Source organism: Eublepharis macularius, chromosome 10 (genome assembly GCF_028583425.1).
Source record: "Eublepharis macularius isolate TG4126 chromosome 10, MPM_Emac_v1.0, whole genome shotgun sequence".
Taxonomy (NCBI): Eukaryota; Metazoa; Chordata; class Lepidosauria; order Squamata; family Eublepharidae; genus Eublepharis; species Eublepharis macularius.
The window spans coordinates 68,804,745-68,826,325 of record NC_072799.1 but is presented as its reverse complement, the minus strand read 5'-3'; the positions used below and the strand labels follow the sequence as shown (position 1 = coordinate 68,826,325).

The 21,581-nt window shown below is 41.5% G+C and overlaps 1 protein-coding gene across 1 annotated transcript in view; it reads right to left on the bottom strand.

The window, feature by feature from the left end:
- Positions 1-21,197, bottom strand: part of GALNTL6 (polypeptide N-acetylgalactosaminyltransferase like 6) — an 802,779-nt gene extending 781,582 nt beyond the window's left edge. Inside the window, exon 1 of the mRNA XM_054990605.1 lies at positions 20,999-21,197. Within this exon, the coding sequence (XP_054846580.1) occupies positions 20,999-21,136 (138 nt within the window). The 5' untranslated portion in view covers positions 21,137-21,197. The remainder of the gene's footprint in view (positions 1-20,998) is intronic.
- Positions 21,198-21,581: the final 384 nt, after the last annotated feature.

Genomic DNA, 21,581 nt, shown 5'->3' with positions numbered 1-21,581 from the left:
AGGAGGAGGAGGAGGAGGAGGAGGAGGAGGAGGAGGAGGAGACGACTCTGGATCTTGGTTTCAGGGATCCCCAAAAATCTGAGATTCCTGAAATGTGGAAAAGGATCTCTGGTCCAGTTAAGACAGATCAGAAAATCCCAGAATTATTCAGTCATTATTCCCTATGGGGAAAATTATGTGGAGGCTTTCAAAGAGGCGCTGGGGATAATTTTTCAAGAAAAATCCACTAAATTTGCAAAAAACCTACTCCTGACTGTCCTCTAAATACCCTGCAAGTTTCAGGAAGATTGGACCCTTGAGTCCAATTCTATGGGGCCCTTGATGGTGCCCTCAGCCACTATCCATTGTTTCATATGAAGTCCCCCCCAAACCCAAGTACCCCTAAACAAGCTGCCCAGTCACCCTTCATTGTTTCCTATGAAGAAAACATTTCCAAACAGGCTCTTAGGGCCAAGCTACACATGACGAATGACACTTGAACGGCAAGTGGATTGAGTGGAGGGCAAGTGAACAGGGAGAAACACACTTGCTGTTCAAGTGTCATTCGTCATGTGTAGCTTGGCCCTTAGGCAGAAACACACAGCGGCAAAGCTGCCAGTGGCCAAAAGCAGACTCCCAAATGCACAAGGAAGCCTAACAGAACCAAATTGAAGCAAGGAAATTGATGGAATCTCCCCAGAATCAAAGTGAATCAAGGGGACCAACATCAAACCTGAGACTCATGTCAAACAGAGAATTCCACCCAAACCAAACTGAAGCCAGAGACACTGGCCACTTCCAAATGTTCCAGTTTTTTCGGGTTTTCCCAGACCCAAAGCTGCATCTTCCCAATCCGCCTCTAGACCTCACCTTGCCTTTTTGTTATAAATGGGACCTGATCAAGTATTGCATCCCGTAGCCTATGTGAGTAAAGAAGCTCATACCTCAGGAAAAGAGTCTTGTTACTATGGAAAAATGAACATCTATCAATCGTTTGGGCATTGGGAAAGCTTAGATCTTACCTGGAGGGATGCAAATTACAGTTACAAACAGATCATTCCCCATTGTGTTGGCTTTTTCAGGTGAAAACCTCTGCCCAGAAATTTCTTAGGTGGAGCCTAGCATTGCAGGATTGTCAGGTGGTGCACAGCAAGGGAAAAGAAAAACGTACCTGCTGACGGGCTGTCTAGGATTCAGTAATTTTCAATTGCTAATCTGTACCCCAGAAGATTTCTTTTATCTTGTACTGTGTATCTGATCTATGAGATTCTTTTAACTATGCAATTGTTGCTACCTCATATATTTTAATGGTGCTAGTGCTAGACAAGCCTCTGGAGTTTAAAATGGCTACTGTATGGCCACTAGAGAGCCTCTGACATTGCTACATCCTACCTGGGAGAACCAGACATGCAAGGAATGCAGCTCTGGAATGCGGAGTGACCGCGGCTTGATTGGATTTACTATCTCGTCAGCCCCACCGGTGCCCAGAGCAACAAAGAACTCGCAGAGTCACCCCCACTTAGCACATTCCTTTCCCTCCTTCCGTGATGAGATCTCCTGTCCATGACTGAGGAGCTAATCAAATGACATTCATATGTATAGACAGTCGTTCCTGGCACAATGTATCCCCTCCCTAAAAACACTTAAACTAGCTCCGGCGTACTTTATCAGAAAAACTGTCCTTTTTGTGCAGTGCTAGAACTAGTTTTGCATCTGCATTCACACACCCTGGTAGCCATCAATCAAAGTACTCAAGCCTTTTGTCTAACCCAGGAACTGACCATTGGAGTCTTTTTCCTAACTGCTAGGAGAACTCTCCGCCACCTCAGGGCACATTTTACTTATATTAAGCACCAGACTTGCTTGTTCTATTGCAGGAAGGAACCTGGTATACAAAGGTGACAGATCCCAGTTACCGCCTCTCATATAGCCGTCTTCCTTGCTAATTCCTCCATAAATCATATTTTTGCAAGGAGACCATTTCCGGTAACATCAATACCATGTTCCGACTGGTTAATTAATCTTGCCCCTGTTGCTTGGCTTTTGCGAATAAAGGTTGGTTCAGTCCAGTCATTTCTTTATCTTGAGTTTGGGGTCTGGGCACAATCTCAGCTCTTGGCTACAGGGATTTACAATCATGCTTTGATTCCTGGAAACTCTGGTGCTGAACTCTGTATTATACAGACCAAGGATTCTGTCAGGTATGTTTAGATGCTAGGATATCTAGTTTTGTTATCTGTTCTTTATGCACACTTTCTACAATTTAAGACACAGTTTTGTATCTTGTGTGCGTTATGTGCAGTTAAGTCACTTCCAAGTAATGGTGACCCTAAGAATGAAAGACCTCTAAAAGTGCCCTGTCATTAACAGAGTTGCTCAGATCTTGCAAACTGGAGGACATGGCTTCTTTTATTGGGTCAAGCGATCTCGTTTTGGGTCTCTCTCATCTCCTACTGCCTTCAACTTTTCCTAGTATATGGACTTTTCCAGAGTTTAGTATCTTAACCACTTATTAATAAACAAATTATACTTTACAAAACAGAATTGCACATATCTATAACTGTTGTTCATTGACTCTTCTGTGCAGACACACATTGGGACTGTGCAGGTGAAGGCCAGTCACAGAGAGATTTTTCTAGCTTCTAGAAAGCTCCTAGGGCATCCCTCCCCTGGCACAATTTCCTGCCAAAACGGTCACATGCTGTGAGGGAGAGGCACATATTTCCCTCAGTTCTCCTGAGCCATGTAAGCATATAGATTAAATAAGAGAGCTCACTGTGGGGCAGGAGGCAGGAAATGTGCGCCTGCAGAGAAGACATCAATGAACAACAATTACATGTAAGTGCATCGTCTGTCTTCTGTGCAGTCCCACGTTGGGAGAATAGCAAGCTACTCGCCCAGGAGGTGGGAATGAACCTCTAAGTAAATAGAGAATAAAGAAGACACTCTGAGGTAAATTGAAAACTGGGAGACAAAATGCTAGACACACTCTCCTGACAGTGGCAAAAGGAGAATTGAGGGAAGCAGGCTCTTCTCCCTCATAGCATGTACCCATTTTGACAGGAAACTGTGCCAGGGGAGGGGAAACTTAGGAGCCTCCCAGAAGTTAGAAAAATCTCTCTGTGGCTGGACTGTGCCTACGGAGTCCCAATGCAGGACTGCACAGAAGATGGATGATGAACTGTGTGGTGTTTCATTGGTTCAGCAGCTTCAATCAGAAGTACTGTCTTTGGTCCAATGCTATCTTGTAAATTTTTGGTTGGGATTCAGCTTGCTGCCTCTCAAGTGCAGTCCAGTAAGGCCTGGGGTATGGTTCCCACTCCAGTGCTCAGACTTAAGGGCCAAACTACAAGTGATGCCTAACACAGATTGGACACTTGTCAGCTTCCCTCAAGTTTTGATGGGAAATGTAGGCAGTTTGGCGGAATGTTGGACAAGTGACAGTTGAAAAGTCCATTGAACAGCAGTTGGAGAGCCAAGCTGCAAGACCAGGATGCCTACATTCCCCATCAAAACTTGAGGGAAGCTGACTACTGTCCAACCTGTGTCAGGCATCACGTGTAGCTTGGTCCATAGCAGTAGGGAACCTGTTGGCAGTTTACTGATCTTTGGGGCAGGTGGACTCCGGATAACTCCCCCTGACCTGTGAACCCAACTTTGGCCATTCTGGACTGTTTTTACTTGAGAGCTGACTCAAACAGATCTCTGGGGAGGTAGTGTATAAATTCTCTAAATAATCAATCAATCCTTGGTATTTCAGAAAAGCTTTACTAACATTCTATAAAAATTTCCAGCAGACGAATTAAGGCAGCTGAAGTCATGTATGATCATAGAATGATAACAGTCACAAATTATATGTATCCAGGTCTTTTTAAAAAGCAAAAACAAGTCATAAACATATTATGCATTTGCTGTTCTTGGTTGTTCTGTCCTTTTTCTCTGCTGAATGATGCACTCAAACCCCTGCTGTTCCAGTTAGCTGGCCTGATCCAGCCACTTTCTCTACCATATCCCTCTTCCCTGGTGAATTAAGTCTGCCACTTAAAACACCATTAGGTCTTCCCCAGAAGAAAAAAAAATGCCAAAAATGAAGCTGAATTGGAAACTTGAAAAAGGCACTGAAGTGAACAATTCCCCAAATGAGCACATTAGAATGTAAGAGTCTCTGTTTCTGTGCTAAAAGAGAAATTGTTGTCAGGCAAACTCTTTCGCAGGTTTTTCTTCATGACTAAAATGAAAGCATTTCATCCCAAACAACCATGCATGTACATAAACTGGCACAGATCTCTTCAGCATGTGAAAGCTGAATCCCTCAAAAGAGGGATTTTCAACACATGCAAAGAACTGCACACATAGTATTCTGTTTTAAATTTTAAAATAATATTGTTCCAGATCAGTAGACTGTGAACCAAGCTACAAGTGATGAATGACACTTGAATGGCAAGTGAACAGACTCACGTGTATTCCTCCCTGTTCACTTGTGCTCCACTTGTGCTCCACTGATCAAGTGGAGCACAAGTGGAGTGCAAGTGAACAGGGAGGAATACACGTGAGTCTGTTCACTTGCCGTTCAAGTGTCATTCGTCACTTGAAGCTTGGCCCTTGGGTGATTGGCTACAAAGTGTACCTAGTCACATGCATATAGCTATACTTTAAATTAATATAATTAATATAATTATAATATAATTATAATATATAATATATTGTAGATGATAATATATTAATTATAATATAATTAATATAATTGATATTTCTTGCTTGTATATAACTAGGCATAACACTTAATTTCATTCGATCTTCAAGACAAACACAATATTTTCCAACTCCTTTCAAATACTTTCAGTCAAACATATGAATAAGAAGAAGAATTGCGAATACTCTTGTGCTAGTACATCCTAAAATCAGTATTCCAAGCATATAAAGAAACACAAGGATTAGACATGTCTCATGATACTAATTTTTGAAACTGTGGGGGTATCCAGTGTGAAAAGTTACCAGCCTTTTCGAAGAACACTTCCCACATTTCTGGCTGTGCACTCTTTTCCCCAATCAGGGCCATGTTCCAAAAAAACCTGTGAAACTAGCTCCTTGGTCCCAAGGGAACAATTAAGCTTGCTGTTGTCGAACTGCAGCCCAGCAAGACTCATAGCAAATTACTTCTGAAACTGAAGAGCGTTTCAACAGCAGCTTGCGCTAAGGCATGAGAGCTGTTCAAAGAGCAGGAATTTTAAAATCGCACTTACAAGTTCCTTCTGTGAATGTAAGCAGCTCTTTGGATCCAGACCCAAATCTGTATCTAGATCTTCTCCCATTTGGCTGAAATAAGATTTCATGGTTTTTTTTTTTTTTTGTGAAGGAGGGGGTCCCTGAGAAAGCCTTCCTACATTTATATCCAACTGTTGAGAAGTAACTTTGGACTACGCCTTTACTTCAGCTGAGAATTTTTTAAAATGCCAAACAAGCCTATTTTGTATGCTGTACAAGTTAATGAAGCTTTGATCCTCCATTGCTCTGACAGTTTCTATGTCACTTTTAGATATATCAGATAATTTTCAAGCTATTTTTAGTGGTCTATGTGCCTTGGTATCATATTAGTGTTTTTAAGTGCTTTCTTTATTTAATGTTTCACAACTTCTTGTTTTATATTTTGGTATAGTATTAAAATTTCATGAACCAAAATTTCAGTTTGATGTATTAGCATCCATTCTGGAAACTAACATTCACGCAAGCTTGTCATTCATTTTGTGCTCCTATCAAAGGCAACTTAAACTGTAGTCATTCATCAAAGATTTGAAAATAGCAATACACTCTTTCCATTGTGGAATTAATGGGCGTTGTTCATGCACACTCCATGATAACGAATAGGCATCACTCCTAGTAAACACAATCTAAAAAGTTCCAAGATTTTTAAAAAGAAAATCTGCAATACCATAATAATTTGACATCATCAAATGAATATCCAGTAACCAATTAATAAAGTGAAATGAATTAATGTTCAGGAAGAAAAATATGGTATGCTGAAAAGAGAAAGATGAGAGAGGTATCCCAACAAATCTGCACAGAGCTTTGTCGATATATTTATTGTATGAGAAAACCAGCAAATGTACAGAAACTGTCAGTGAAAAAAAATCCCTTTAAATGCATAAAAGATAGACAATGCGTATTTGCAAAATCACTTAGAGCAGATTAATTACCTCATGCAGCTCTTCATCAACTATGTTGAACTCATAATCAAGGCGATTCATGTGAAATAGAAGCATGATTCCACTCCCATACTCTTTCTGTACTGTTTTGGGGTAACTGTAAATATGAAGCTAGGAATAATAATAATAATAACATTCAATTTATATACTCCCCTCCAGGATGACCCACTCAGAGCGGTTTACAAAGTATGCCATTATTATACCCACAACAACAAACACCCTGTGAGGTGGGTGGGGCTGAGAGACCTCCTAGAAGCTGTGACTGACCCAAGGTCACCCGGCTGGTTTCAGGTGGAGGAGTGGGGAATCAAACCCAGCTCTCCAGATTACAGTCCTATTGCTCTTAACCACTACACCAAACTGGCTCTCAGGAATACTCATTCATCTGGATTAATTCAGACGGAGTAGAACAAGGTCTGGTGAAACTAATCAACCTTTTTAAATATACATTTGCCTCTTTTTGCAACAGTATTTGTCAGACTCCTATTCTTTTATTTAAAATTGCCTCTTATAAAGAATGCCATGGAATTATTCCTATAAAACCAAGACTTTTTGATTTCTGATTTGTGTGATAGTTCATTTATAGAATTACGCTGATCTAGATAGCCCAGGTGAACCTGATCTTGTCAGATCTCATAAGCTAAGTATGGTCGGCCTTGGTAGTAATTGGATGGGAGACCTCCAATGAAGACAAGGGTTGCAGAGGCAGGCAATGGCAAACAACCTCTGTCAGTCTATTGCCATGAAAACCCTGCTAGGAGTCACCATAAGTCAGTTATGATTTGAGGGCAATCTCCACCATAATTTATAGAATTATAAACAAAGGACCAAATAAAGATCACTTCATGCAGATACATTGAATCTCAGCACCCTCATACTTCTGAAGTTGTCTTAGTAGTATGAGAGGTTCTATCAATCTTGCCCTTCTTCCAAAGCACTCAGGGCAACATGTATTTTTCTCCCCTCTCAATTTTATCTATAAAACAATGGAGGACAATGAGAGATACAAAGAGCCAAAACACACGAGAAGAAATACCTAGATTCAGCACGTGTTCTCTTACCTCAAGGTTTGCCGGGATCTGTAGGCATCCTGGAAGCTTAAAATTTAGCATTTACAGAGCAGCAGGAAGGGAAATACAGGCGCCTGTATTTCCCTTCCCCTTCCTGCTGCTCTGTAAATGCTAAATTTTAAGCTGCCAAGACACCTACACTTCCCAACAAACCTTGAGGTAAGAGAACAAGTTTAACATTTACAGAGCAGCAGGAAGGGGAAGGGAAATACAGGCGCCTGTATTTCCCTTCCTGCTGCTCTGTAAATGCTAAACTTTAAGCTTCCAGGACGCCTACAGATCCCGGCAAACCTTGAGGTAAGAGAACACGTGCTGAATCTAGGTATTTCTTCTCGTGTGTTTTGGCTCAAAGACATCCGGTGAGTTTCATGGCACAGTGGGGATTTGAACCTGGGTCCCTGAGTCCTAGAACAAGATTCTAACCTCTTCACTGCATTACAGGTTCTATAATATTTTCTCTGCACATGATTCTCTAGTAACACTGGAAGATTCAATCAGTGCAACATACTATAGTTTCAAGGGTCTCAATCTTGCTGAGTGTGTGGCTGCTTCTAGAATTTTGATGACAGGTAGTGGGCACAACTACAAAATGGTTGTCGGGGAGGAGAATCACAAAATGGCTGCCATGGAATACTGGTGCCAATCACAAAAATGTTGAGAGGTTGCAGAACAAGTGTCCTGTTACAGTGCAGGCAATAGTTTCTGAATGGGTACTCCCTCCAGACATGAAGAGTGCATTCCGAGTTCTTTTGATGTACAATGAGGTAGAGGAGATTCAGGACAGGCTCTTTGTTTTGGAGAAGAAGAAAATGAACACCAGGAAACTCACTGGCGTTCATGGGGAAAGGGTGAGATATAAATGTGATTCACTCATTTGATTATTCAACTGAGCAACAAAGCCAAGTTGATACTATGAAAACAAGTATAATAGGCAAAGCATGCTCTCTTGTACAAAGCATGGAAGCAAGGGGATGCTAGCATATTAACTTTTGAGGAGCAGATATAAGAAGGTTGAAAATATGGGTGTAAATAACCAAGAATTGAAATTAGTTAACATTAGATCTAAGAAACTGACCCATGCACCAAACATCTCCCAACACAACTATAAATGTGTTCATTTGTTTACAGATTTGCAGTTTGCAAATGTTGCACAATTAGGAGTTTTCTTTTCCAGAGGAATAGCTAACAGATTTCAAAGAAAGTCAAAAACTTTTGAGTACATTAGCAAAATTATTCACAATAGTTTCTGCACAGCCTTGATAATGGTGCTGTCGGCCAGCCCTTGCAGATGTTGAAGATTAGAGTAACATCATTCTAGGGCTGGAAGCAGGATATCTTGACAACCACTTCTTCCTCTAAAAACCTACCCACTAGGCGAGACATCTGTGATGTCTAAGGTTACCAGGACCAGGAAATTCCTGGAGATTTGTGGGGTGGAGCATGGAGAGGACAGGATTTAGGGAAGAGAGGAGCCACAGCAGGCTATAATGCCATGGATTCTACCCTCCAAAGCAGCCATTTTTTCCAGGGAAACTGATCTCTATAGCCTGGATATCAGTTGTAATTCTGGGAGATCTCCAGCCACCACCTGGAGGCTGGCATAAGCACATTATACTGTTTTTCAAGTGTTCCACACATCCCCAGACACTCTTAACTATTTGCAGACTGGCAACCCTAGGTGCCTTTGAGAATAAAATGGAGAGGTGAATGATGAGCACAACTCTAAGCTTCTTAGAGGAAGGGTGGGATAGAAATATCACAATATTAATGGGTTTCGCCTTTTGTCAACATACTTAGGTTTAACTCGGGATATCTGGCCATTCCGTATGCAAGTGGAGTTTGTTAGATTAACCTTTTGTGGATTTGTATCTCACAATAATTCCATACTGCACACTCCTACAAATATACAAGTTGTACAATAAGAAAGCAAAGTAGAGCAAGTGGAAGCACACAGTCACAGCCATATCAATCCAAATGAAGTGAACTTGTTTGGATTCCCACAACTTCACTCTACTCATACGTCACCTATGATATGGCATCTGTTTTCAGTACGCAATGGTTTCAAATGCATGAGGGCACATGGCAGACAACTAGGGCAGATATGACAACAAAGAACAAAACTCTATAATTTCTTTTATAACTGATAGAAATTTCCAGGAGAAGCTTTTTATAAATCAGAACTTTTTTTTACCCTGTAGAGTAGCTATGTGAAAAGTTCTACAGATTGCAGTTAGAGGAAATGTGAACTTTGAAAACAACATTTTCACTCATGTCATTTGACGACAGGACTTAAGGTACCTCAGGAGCCTCCGTGGCATGAAATATGAAATGTTTTTTGTTCGTTTGGGTTTGAACTAAGGCAATGTTTGAATGCTCACATTTTTAGAGAGAGATAAAACCCCACTTCAAGAGACAGTTTAATTAAAAGATGGTTAATTTAAACAAAAAGTTCAGGAGGTTTTCAGCTAAGATTCCCTCTTCTCATCAGTAATGAGAGATAAATTGATCAAAATGAGAAGCTGTACGAATCTCTCTGTTTTCCTAAATTACACTGCAGTACTGCATTATTTTCTTTCCTTTTAGACTAGATGAGGTTAATAAATAAAATTAGCTTCCCTTATGCTTGATGAGCTTTTACTTTCCTGTTAACTGAAGGGGCAGAATTTCCACTAATTCCCCTCTTGCTGACCACCCCCAATTTGCCCTTCATTATGTTCTGAGAGCATTCTTCCCCGGGGCAACATTTTTGGAGACTGTTGAGCTACTGTGGGAAGGAAGAGACAGAAATCTATTCTGCTGACAAAAGCACCTTCAGCTAATAGAAAATTTAGTCTGGATCCAACCTATGGCATCCTTTGAGAATTTGTCATAACTGTTTGTCAAGTGCTCTCTGGATAAGAGCTCTAATGTGTTAAGCTACATTTTTTGGTGACTGACCAAGATTAATTGTAAACAACTTTGTTCTTGATCTAGCAATGACTTCTGGATACAGAATATGTCTGTTGCCTTTATTAATCTAAGCGAACTTTATATTTTTGCACAAATACTTTTATTGGTTGAATTTACTTGTTACATTTGTATCCTTAGAGGACTGAAGAATCACAAAAAGATTCTCAAGCAGTCTCCATCTAAGCTACAGCTACATGTCTTTTCTCATGCCACTCTGATCATGTTTGAAGTAAAGCAACCATTTGGACAATTTTGTTTTATTTATTTTAGTTCTTTTATACCCTGCCAAACATTTTATACCAGCATTGCATGGATCACGGAGATCAGCTGCAATTCTGGAAGAATGCCAGGCTCCACCTGGAGCAGGGCTTTTTTTCAGCTGGAACACGGCGGAACGGAGTTCCGGAACCTCTTGAAAATGGTCACATGGCTGGTGGCCCCACCTCCTGATCTCCAGACAGAGGGGAGTTTAGATTGCCCTCCGCGCTGCTGGAGCGGCGCAGAGGGCAATCGAAACTCCCCTCTGTCTGGAGATCAGGAGGCGGGGCCACCAGCCATGTTACCATTTTCTCCGAGGACAACCCACTGAGTTCCACCACTTCTTTTCCCAGAAAAAAAGCCCTGACCCGGAGTATGACCTTCACAATGTAGGGGAAAGGCCAGTTGTATTTCTAAGTGCATGGAAATATTTAATGCTTGAACATGTGTGAAGTGGGTCAGTATAAATCACTATGCAAGCACAAAAAATATAAAAACTGTTTTAAGCATAAAACTATATTGTATTGTAGCTATAGCAAAATACAAACAGGACTGAAGCGCAATAGTCACTTTTATCTCTCCAAATATGCTGTTTGATAATATCCCTGCAAATTAGTAAGTATTAAATTAGCCACAGGAGGGCTCTCTCTAGCAAACTGAGCACCATAGAAACATATTGTTAATGAATAAAAATAATAATTGGTGCTCTTAAGGAGTAATAAAAGCTCTACCATTTTAAAAGTTGCTTATTCAGACTACCCTGCGGTATACTCCTATAACTGCATCCACTTTTTTTGTTTTAAATATTTGACTGTAGAGAAGACTCTACAAAGTCTCTAGACATCAGAGTGCTGCATTACTGGCCTGGTCCTTAAAAACTGCTAATCTCATGAGTTTAGGGAGCCGAGCCATTGGTTGGCAGTTACCGGGAGAAGGAGGGTTCAGGGGCAAACAATGTCTTACCATAGAGTTTTGTTCAAATCCTACAGCCCCATATCAGCCAAGTAATGTCACTTACAGGTTTTTGCTGAAAGCAATGTCATACTGTTGCTGAATTTTTTCCTCTCCTACCCTTCTGAGCGGCAGCAGACAACAAAGCAGAAAGCTGGGTCATCTCCCAACATGGTATACACCTCTTTCTGGATTGTACCAGTTTAAACTACAGGCATGGGGGTCACACAATGGAATACGCCACTGCTAGCAAAAAAAAAATCTACACATGAAAAACTAACAAAGCAGAGAGAAGGCTAGGCTAGAACCCTTCTCACTGACACACTAGTTTTTTATGTGTATAGAATTTTTTTTGCAGGGAGGAACATTTAATTATGAAATGGTTTGGTGAACTGGGAGGTGGTACACTCTAAGCTGATCTGAACCAAGAGAAAAACTCTTCGTTGTTGTTATAACAACCACAACAACATTCGATTTATATACCACCCTTCAGGACAGCTTAATACCCACTCAGAGCAGTTTACAAAGTATGTTATTATTATCCCCACAACAAAACACCCTGTGAGGTGGGTGGGGCTGAGAGAGCTCCTAGAAGCTGTGACTGACCCAAGGTCACCCAGGTGGCTTCAAGTGGAGGAGTGGGAATCAAACCCGGCTCTCCAGATTAGAGTCCCACGCTCTTAACCACTACACCAAACTGGCTCTGTCTATGCCTGTCCATATTTCTCAATGCTTATCCAAGACCAAAATCATGGCTAAATTGTCCTCAGGGACCTCAACATTTTTAAAAAGTGAAAAGCCCATTACTTCACAAAGGATTGTAGGCTTTCCATAGCAAGTAGGAAATTAGAGGTATTAAAGGAATAGTTTGATGCATCTTTATATAGTTATGATTGTCTGCTTCCAGAGATTTTATTTACTTGAAATATTTATATCCTGGTTTATCTTCTCAGATTCAAGGCAGTTAATAAAGCAACAAAACTTAAGAAGTGCAAAAACATCCAAACCACCTGTCAACATTAACACTACACCATTAAAAACAAAGCCAACGCTACTAAAACTGCTTACCGTCCACCCAATGCCCTCTGAAACCAAACAGTCTTACATACTCTCTACACTAGGCTTGCCAGGTCGCCTCATCCTTCCCACGGAGGGAGGGGGAGAATCTGGCACTCACCTTTCCATTCTTACTTGCACATATACTTTGCACTAGGCTAATTTGGCCCCCAATGGGCCCAATAGGGGCTGTTTTGGGGCCCAAATCAGCCCACTGCAAAGCATGGGAGCACTCTCAGGGCAGCACGATGACGCCACTCTCAGGAGTAACATTGTGTTGTTGCCCCAGGAGCGTGCCTGAGAGACCTGTTCCCCCACCAGGTGAGTGGTGGCAGGGTGCAAAGGGTGGGAGCGGGGGATCTCTACGCCACACCCATGCTGGTTGGTTATCCCTGAGGAAAGGCCAAATAGTTTATTTATTTTTGGATGTAATTAAAAATGTGCATTTGAAGCTCCTGTACCTAACCAAGGAACAAGGTATGAGAACTGTATAGTGTTATGGCTAAGAACGTGCTCTGTTCATATGGCAAACATTCATATGGCAAAATACTGTTTTTTTCAGACTAAACCTATAACATATGGTTAATAATGCTTACATGGTTGTTGTTGTAGGATTGCCAACTCTGGATAGGGACGTTCTTGGAGATTTGGGGGCAGAGCTTGGGGAGGCTGGGGTTTGGGGAAGGAAGGGACCGCAGCAGGGTAGAATCAGAGATCAACTGTAATTCTGGGAGATCTCCCAGGCCCCATCTGTAGGTTTTCAACCCTAGGTTGTTGGAAGAATAACAAATATAATGAGCACAGACCACCTGTCTTTGGAACAATTAGCAGATATAGTAAAATAATATGGCTATGGAAGGGCTCGATGGAATACATAAGATAAAAACTGATCAGAGGCCCATTGAAATGATTCTATCAAGGTTATTGTGGTGGTTATCCCAAAATCTTGCCTATTCCCCAAGGCTCTGAACCAATATGATTTAGGCCTCATCATGAAAACCCCAAAGATTGTCAACCAACCAGGAGCCCTTGGAACTTCACTGAATGGAATTGGTGGGGGGGGGGGGGAGAAACCAGCTTTATCTTAAGGAAGGAAAAGAGATACTTTTCCCTTCAGACAGAAATTTCAGTGGCTCTGGATAACAGCATACAATTTGACAGGTTTTTTTAATTTTGTCTTTTAGTTAGGATGTGGGGTCTGTTTAGGGAAGAAAATTTGTTTTTAGTGATATAAACAAGCACTCATCAAATCTCACTTTCTAGGTACAGGTTCTTTTCCAGGTTCTGCAAGTGGTGGGCAAACTTACAGTGATTTGCCCCTCTGCCCATCGTGATCAGCAGGAGGAAGCAAGCCACTTGGTGATCATCTACCAGTTCATGCTCCCAGCCCCGGCACAATGATATCACTTCCAGAAGTGATGTTCATCATGCCAGGCTGCACAGGCCCCCAGCCCAAGTTTCTCCATGGTATGGCCACATAGCCAGGGGCAGGAGGTAGGAAGCTGGCCTGGCCAGCCCAGCCCTCCCAGGGGCACCCCTCGATGGGGAGGAGAGAGGCACTGGTGGTGCTGCAGTGAGTGGGCTGGCTTCCTGTGTACCACGCCACTTCCTCCCTTCCCCTTCCCTTCTTCCTCTTTTCCTCCCTCCCCTCTAGCCAGGTGTCTGGTATTTTCAGGATATTTCCCCAAAACAGTTCAAATACCAGATGGTCCGGGTGAAAACCAAACATCTGGCAACCCTATTTAGGGGACACGAAACTTACACACTATCAACCAGTTAGCTACAGCTTGTGTCACTCCTTTTTATTGATTGCAGGCAGCTGAGGGGATTTGGATAGCCATAAGTTCAAAGGGCTGTTACCTCAGAAGAATCCCTCATGTCTCTCCCCCACCTCACCATTATTGCCATTAATGAGTGACTGCCAGATTAGGTAAAAATGGATAAAATAAGAGAAAAAGAGGTATGTTATGAAAACAACTTAGCATCCTAAGTCCCTGTCTTGGGAATGTGCCCAGAAAATATCTATGAAGGCATTTTAAATTATTTTATTTGAATGCTCCAGTGACAAGCAAAATTACCAAGAAATAATCATAATAAAGTAAAATAAACTGTAAAAACTTTAAATAGTGCTCAAAAGCACCATTCAGACTTTTCATGTTTGTAGAAGAAAACATTAAAATTCACTATCTTAAATTTCTCTGCTTTCTGTTGTATGAAAAGAGTGACTGATTTATAGAAAATAGAAAACACATTAATTTTTAGTTTGAAGCTTCATATTCTAGAGTTCGGGTTATCACTTTCCTGGCAAACATTTTTTATGAGTCCAAGTATCCTTTTTTGACATGTAGGAGTCGCCTACAAAATACAAAAACTTAACCAGGGCTACTGGCGAGTACTGCTACTCTGTAGAAGGAATGCAGCCAAAGCAACCCTCTTGTACTAAACATGCCCAAGTTCTAAGCGACGTGGTCAGGAGATCCCAGGAATGCAATCCTTGGGTTGCAATCTTACAAGCACTTTCCTGGGAGTCTCATTTAATAAAAGTAGACCTGCTTAAAATTGGTCCCTTTGTATATTGGAGAGTTAATGAAACTCCTGCAGATACTCTATATGACAGGTATACCTTAATACATGCAGGGCCAGCGCCACCATTGAGGCGGTGAGGCGGGAACCCTGGGCGCTGGGGTGCCGGAGGGGGTGCTGGAGGGGGTGCCGGGGGCGGAGGCACATGCCACAGAGCTGGTGTGCCTGGCCCGCAGCTGCTGCAGCCAGCCAGCCCCGCACCGCCACCGCTGCCACATGCCCCCGGCCGGGCACAGCAACCACGGGCCAGTCACGGCAGGCATCCAGGGTGGTGTGCTGAGCGTGGGCAGTCTCTGCGTGCCACCCCAGCCACCCGCTTGCCAATGGGCCTGGCTTTGCTGCGTGATGATGTCATCAAGCACGTGGTGATGTCATCACACAGGCTGGGGGGCGCGCACACATGGGCGGCCACGGGTGCCAGAAGCCCTGGTGCCACCCCTGAATACATGATCTACATAATCAAGTTAAGAAGAGTGCCGCTGGATCAGGTCAAAAGGCCTACCCATTTCCAGATCAGTGCCTGAAGATAATGCACCTCCTCCACTGTCTCCACTTCCCAGCAGGGGCATACTGTCCTTGAACAGGGATGTTTCATTTGTGGCTAATAGCCACTGATAGTCCTATCTGTCAAGAATTTGTTTAATCTCTTTTTAAAGCCACCTAAACTAGTGATAATCAGCGAATTTTGTCATGGCAAATGTCATAAATTAATGACTTCGTGAAATAACTTTTTCTTTATCTTGAATTTTTCTCTGGGTGAATCCAAGTTCTAGAGTTATAAAAGGACACATACAGACAAGATTTCGGAGATCCCTGAGTGGATCTCCTGTCTCTTTACATTTCTGTTAATATAAGCTGCAAGGCATCTTGAACTGGCTTCGAACTAGAGGGAAGAAGGAAAAGGAAGGGTATAAAGGAAGCAAATAAAAAAAATGAATTCATCCCCAGTGGAATACATAAATGTCTTGGTCAATGGGTCAGGGGTAACTAACAACCCTTCTCCCTAGGCATCAGGACTCCAAGATCCTGGTTTATCCCTATTTGTTCAGCATTCATCAGACTCTATATGACATTTGGATTTTTTGCACCAATCAGCATCACTTTACATTTGTTCCCACTTAAACAGCACTGTTAAGTTTACCAGCTGAGCCCAATACAGTTTCCTAGGGAATCCCACTGCACCACTCCTTCTATTGCAAGAATTGCCCATTTACTCATAACCTCTGCTTCTGATTCTTTAACCAGCTACCAATACATAGGAGAACCCATATCTTATCTCATGGTTGTTAAATTTAATCATGAGCCTTTGCTGAGAAATTTTATCAAAAGCTTCTCAGAAAACGTATAAATATCTCTTATAGCTGTTCCAGTGTTCATACATGCAAAGAACTCCAAAAGATTGGTGAGACACGTCTTCCTCTGTATAAGCCATTCTGATTTTCTTCAGCTAAGCTTGTTCTTCAACATGTTTAATAAATCTAGAATTAATAATACTATCCATAAGTTTATCTGGGATGAACATTAGATTAACAGGCCTGTCATTTCCAAAAACCCATCATGAACCAGAACTCTTGAATGAATGTGATTTATCATTTATAATGTATCAGACTTTATCTCGTCACTTCAATTTGATTTAGTTCTACAAACATTCTTCCTAACCAGTACAACAACAACAACAAAAAGATTTAGACATGGATAGCTATCATTCTCAGCTAGGGTTGCCAGGTCCCTTAAGTCCCCCGGTGGGAGACTGGGATGCTGGTACTTACCATGCACTGGCTTTGGTTTTCTCTTTTGCGCATGCGCACAGCATGAGAGCACTTCCAGGCGTGTGTAATGACGTCACTTCCAGGAAGTGACATCGTCATGCAGGTCAAAGGGCGGCCCGGGAGCACAAGTGTGCTCCCCAAAGGGCTGAATCACCCCCCTGTAGGCCCAATTCGGCCTGAAACAGCCCGTTGTGGGGCACGGGAGTGTGCCATGGTGGGGTGCAAGGGTGCACTGCATTACCTGGGGGTGCACCCATGCTACCGGGGGTGCCCTGGGGGGTGCCCCCCTGCTGGTCAGGAAGGTGGGGGTGGGGGGGAGGAGGTGGAAGCAAGGGATCTCCCACTCCCAGTGGGGGAATGGCAAGCCTATTCTCAGCATCACATTGAAGATCAATACAAAAAAATTAATCAACTTTCAACATTTTTAATATTTAACAATCTGAGCACCTTCTTAGCTGGTTTCCTGCTCTGATACGATTTTTTAAAATTGTTTGTCTTAGTGAATACATAAGCCATGCAATAACAGCAGAGCATTTTGTTAGTCAATGATTTCATTCACATTCTGCTATTTATTTTAAATTAATGTAGTAGAAGAAATACAAACGAGTTACAAACAGACCTAAACAATAAAAAGAACTGATGGTGCATATTCCGAGTTCCTTTTAGATGAGAATGGCAACTGATTTCATTGACTTCATTGAACATGACAGAACTTTAATCTTCCAAAGTTTACTTTTATGTCCTATATTGCTCCTCATTACAAACGTGTACATGTTAAAAAAACAAACACTAGCTATTTAGTATGTAGCTTTTACTTCTGCAACAAAGTTCATAGACATCAATCAATGGGTTGAATCCAACCAGCTTTTCCACCGATGAAAAGGGGTGGATTGATTCTCCTTTGGCCACCAAAAAGGCTAAACTAGGGATTATGGGAACCAAATGAACAAAAATGGTGCTGTAGCAAGGAAAGAAATTGGGCAAGACTGAGCAAGAAGCTGGAGGACTCCAACCTTATATCAAAAAACAATGTTCATGAAGTTTGAGTTAATGTGTCAAAACCCACATGAAAATGAAGAACAACAAATATTCCTTATATGATGATTACACATTGGTCTACTGGGGCATCAACAACAAAGTTAAGGGAATAAATATCAATATCCCAGCACACGTTTTGTATGTTAGACATAGCTCTAGACCATATATATCGTAAAAATAAGACACTCCAGAATAGGCAAAATACAACATACTTTTCCTGAGACATTATGTTATTACAACTGAGATCTCCAATTTTATGTTCTAATTACAATATATCCTTAATTCATCTGCAATGTAATAACCCATTTTTGTAGAGTTCAGTCAATACTGTTCAGACTGGAGCCTGTTTCAATAAAATTTAAAGTTAAACCTAATAATTTTCTTGGTTCCCACCACTTCTTGAAGCATATATTTGTGAGATTAAAATATGAATAAATGATTTCATGTAAACACCTAGGGACCAAAAATCCAAATTTGCTGCATTCTGGCTCTTGTCTCCTGTATGCATATTAAACTACTAAGCAGAATTCAAAAAACTAGCATTAACACTGGAAGTCTTGTATTTTATCACCAAAATGTACATTGTTAAGCCTCATCTTGGCATAGGGTTTCCATTTATTACAACAAATATATTCATCTTCACACTCATTAGCATTCTGAACTACAGTTCTCAGAATAGATACTTTTTGTGATGTTAAGACCAGTTATTTTATTAGAACTTAGTTAGAGGTTACATGGGAGATCGGTGACAATGATCTCCCATGCTTCATTTCTAAAGTTCAAATGAACCACCAGAGGGGAAAGATTGCATCACAGAATTAATTTTAGGGGAAGTGGCTGTTAACTCTCTCCCCATACTCATTTTTCTAAATTGCCACCCAAAGCTGCTGTTCATCTTGCATTAAAAAAAATGCATGTACCTGTATAGCAGTGTTGAGGGCGCAATTTAGATCAGGAACATGGCATGGGGGGAAGGTTAACCTCCCTTCTCCAACCCAGCTGCTTTGAATACCAGAAATCCTTGACCATGAATTTCCTAAATCGCATCTCATTTGGCTCTTAGTGGCATAGTCAATTGATTCTCACTAGATATTTTTAATTTTTAAGACTATCACTCAAGCACAGTGAATGTTTGTGAAATACTTTGACCAATAGAAAATACACTAACTTATTCACATAATGTAAATTCATAAGATCTACAAGTAGGAATTCTTCCCACCCCCCACATGTTCTACCAAGGCACTGTTTGAGAACTTTAGAGTTCATTCATTCATTGTCCATGCATTGATATTTTTAAACTGGGGTGTGTGTTATTTCTTCATACATGTGTTGCTCTGTATCTAAATCCCCCCCATGCACACACTCAAGATACTGCCAAAGCTATTCAAAAAACAAGAACTTAGGGAATCAGTCATTCACAGTGCAATCTTAAGCTTAGCTACATCCTTCTACATCCACTGAAAGTCAGTCATCTTAGAACAGCATCGCTCTGCTTAGAATCGCACATCTCATGTAGAAGAATTCCTAAGATCATCATCTGAAAACACTAAACAATTATTCATGATCAAATACAGCTAAACAGGTTGCCCCCCATGTTAGTCAAAAAGATCACTATTATCTATGTTCTACAGATCTTTACAGTTTTGCTCTGATTTTAGACAGGGGATGCAAACTTCTAAAGTACAGTAATGAATGTCAACTGTTTTAAAGGAATGCCTTGATTCAGAATACTTCATAACTTTTTCTGTTAACACACAAAAACTTTCATAGCAGGCAATCAATTATTTGTTCCGCATTAGTGATACTTGATCAAAGTATTTCACAAACATTCACTGCACTTGAGTGATAGCCTTCAAAATTAAAAGTATCTCTCTATATATATATCGACATATATCAGTTGATATATGTTGCTGCCCAGTATATCCTACTATCCAGTGTCTACAAGACGAAATGTTCCTCTGTTTCTTGCACTCCTTGTTCTTATCTCTCTCACACACATTTACAATCTATATGAAACATGATGCAGTTAAAATCATGGAAATGTTTGCAAAAGAAATATAGCCTTTCCTAATTTATTAGGAGCAATGATTTAAAGTTTTGCATTAAAGCACTCTCTAAAAGGCACTTAATTTAATGCAAGTCTTATTTTGGTTTACGAGCGATACATAAACTTAACGAGCTGAAAATTATGACAAAAATATAGGTTATGTTAACTGCTGTTAATCTCCGATGATGAAGACAACCATAAAGTCGGAACACGTAAGAACACATTATGACATCGGGCAGATAGAACAGTCTAAGAAGTATGTAGAAGTGCAACCTTGCATACAGAGTCTGACTCCCTCAACACCACTCATCAGAAGGGAGAAATGGGTCATTTAGAAGTGCCAGCAGAGAAGCGAATTCTAGGGCAAAAGGCACAAATGACTGCACTGAACAGATAAACTCTTCGAGGTTAAGCTGTGAGGCAGTCAGGTTCAAATCCCCACTCAATCCAGTGGCCTTTTTTACAAGTTGTCACTTCTCAGCTGAACGAACCGTACTTAACAATATTGAAAGGGTAGAGAAAATAAGACTCATAAAGCACTCTGCACAATTAAACATTCTACAGAAATGACTACTGATAAAAGCATCTTCAAATGTAACTCAGCTATATTTATAAAGGTGCTTATTTTGAGAACCACCTCCAATTACATTTATATCACGTTCATCTTGTTACCCATAATTGTATTCCAGAAAGTAAGCACATAGGCAACATCAAAACATCCCCATTTCCAAAATTTGGGCACCAAATTCAGCCCTACAACAGAGAGCAGTGAATGCCTACAGAAAAAGAACTGCGTTCAAGCTCACACTGTCTACCAAGATTCCCAAGCCCTGTACTATTACCACCTTCCAACTTTCTCTTACAAGATACAGCCTCCCCCTTTCCAGATCACTTTATTCAACAGCTGGAGCAAACAGCAAATCCTTCCCTTCCTTGTAAGTTCTTTAGCATGTGTTCAGCATTCAAGAATGCAAAGTTAAAAGGATGCTTCAGCATCAGCCTTAATAGCCCAGCTTTTACAGCAACATTTTCACTCGCTACTTAAGACACACAACTTTCTTGGCACCCGGCAGCTGGGGATCTCATGCCACTTACCTGCTGCTCTCCCAGCTCTGCGGATTTCACCAGATGTTTTTCCCTGTACAAAGACCAGAGTCCAATGTTTGGCAGGAAAATCAGAGTCACCACGAACAACAACGTCATTTGCAGAAACCTTTTCTGTTTCCTCTTCATGGCCAATGGAAGAGGATGTCGGAGAAGGACCGAGGCGGTGGGTAGGCTCCTCGCCCTCCTTGGTGATGGGCTTGGCGGGCTTCTTCTCACCTCTGCCTTACTGATTAGTCCCCAAACAGCGACCACGAACTTTAGCTCCGTAGCCAGCTTGGTCACCCTTTCACAGGGGGAGTTTGTAATCTATGGATCCAAGGCAAAGACGGGAGTTACCGTGCGCTGTGTATCTCTTGCGCGGCTGCCAACGAGAGCCCTGCCCCATAATTCGAGGGAGAGCGTAAAAGCCTATGAATCGAGCCCCCCATTCACACAAAGCAGCGGAGTCAAGATGATTGGCTGCTGAGCTACCACTGATGATGATCAGAAGTTACAGACAGCAATCAAGGGGGAGGGGGGGAGGCGGATCAGTATCCTTTAAAGCGGGGTGAGCAATTCCTCAACCCACAGT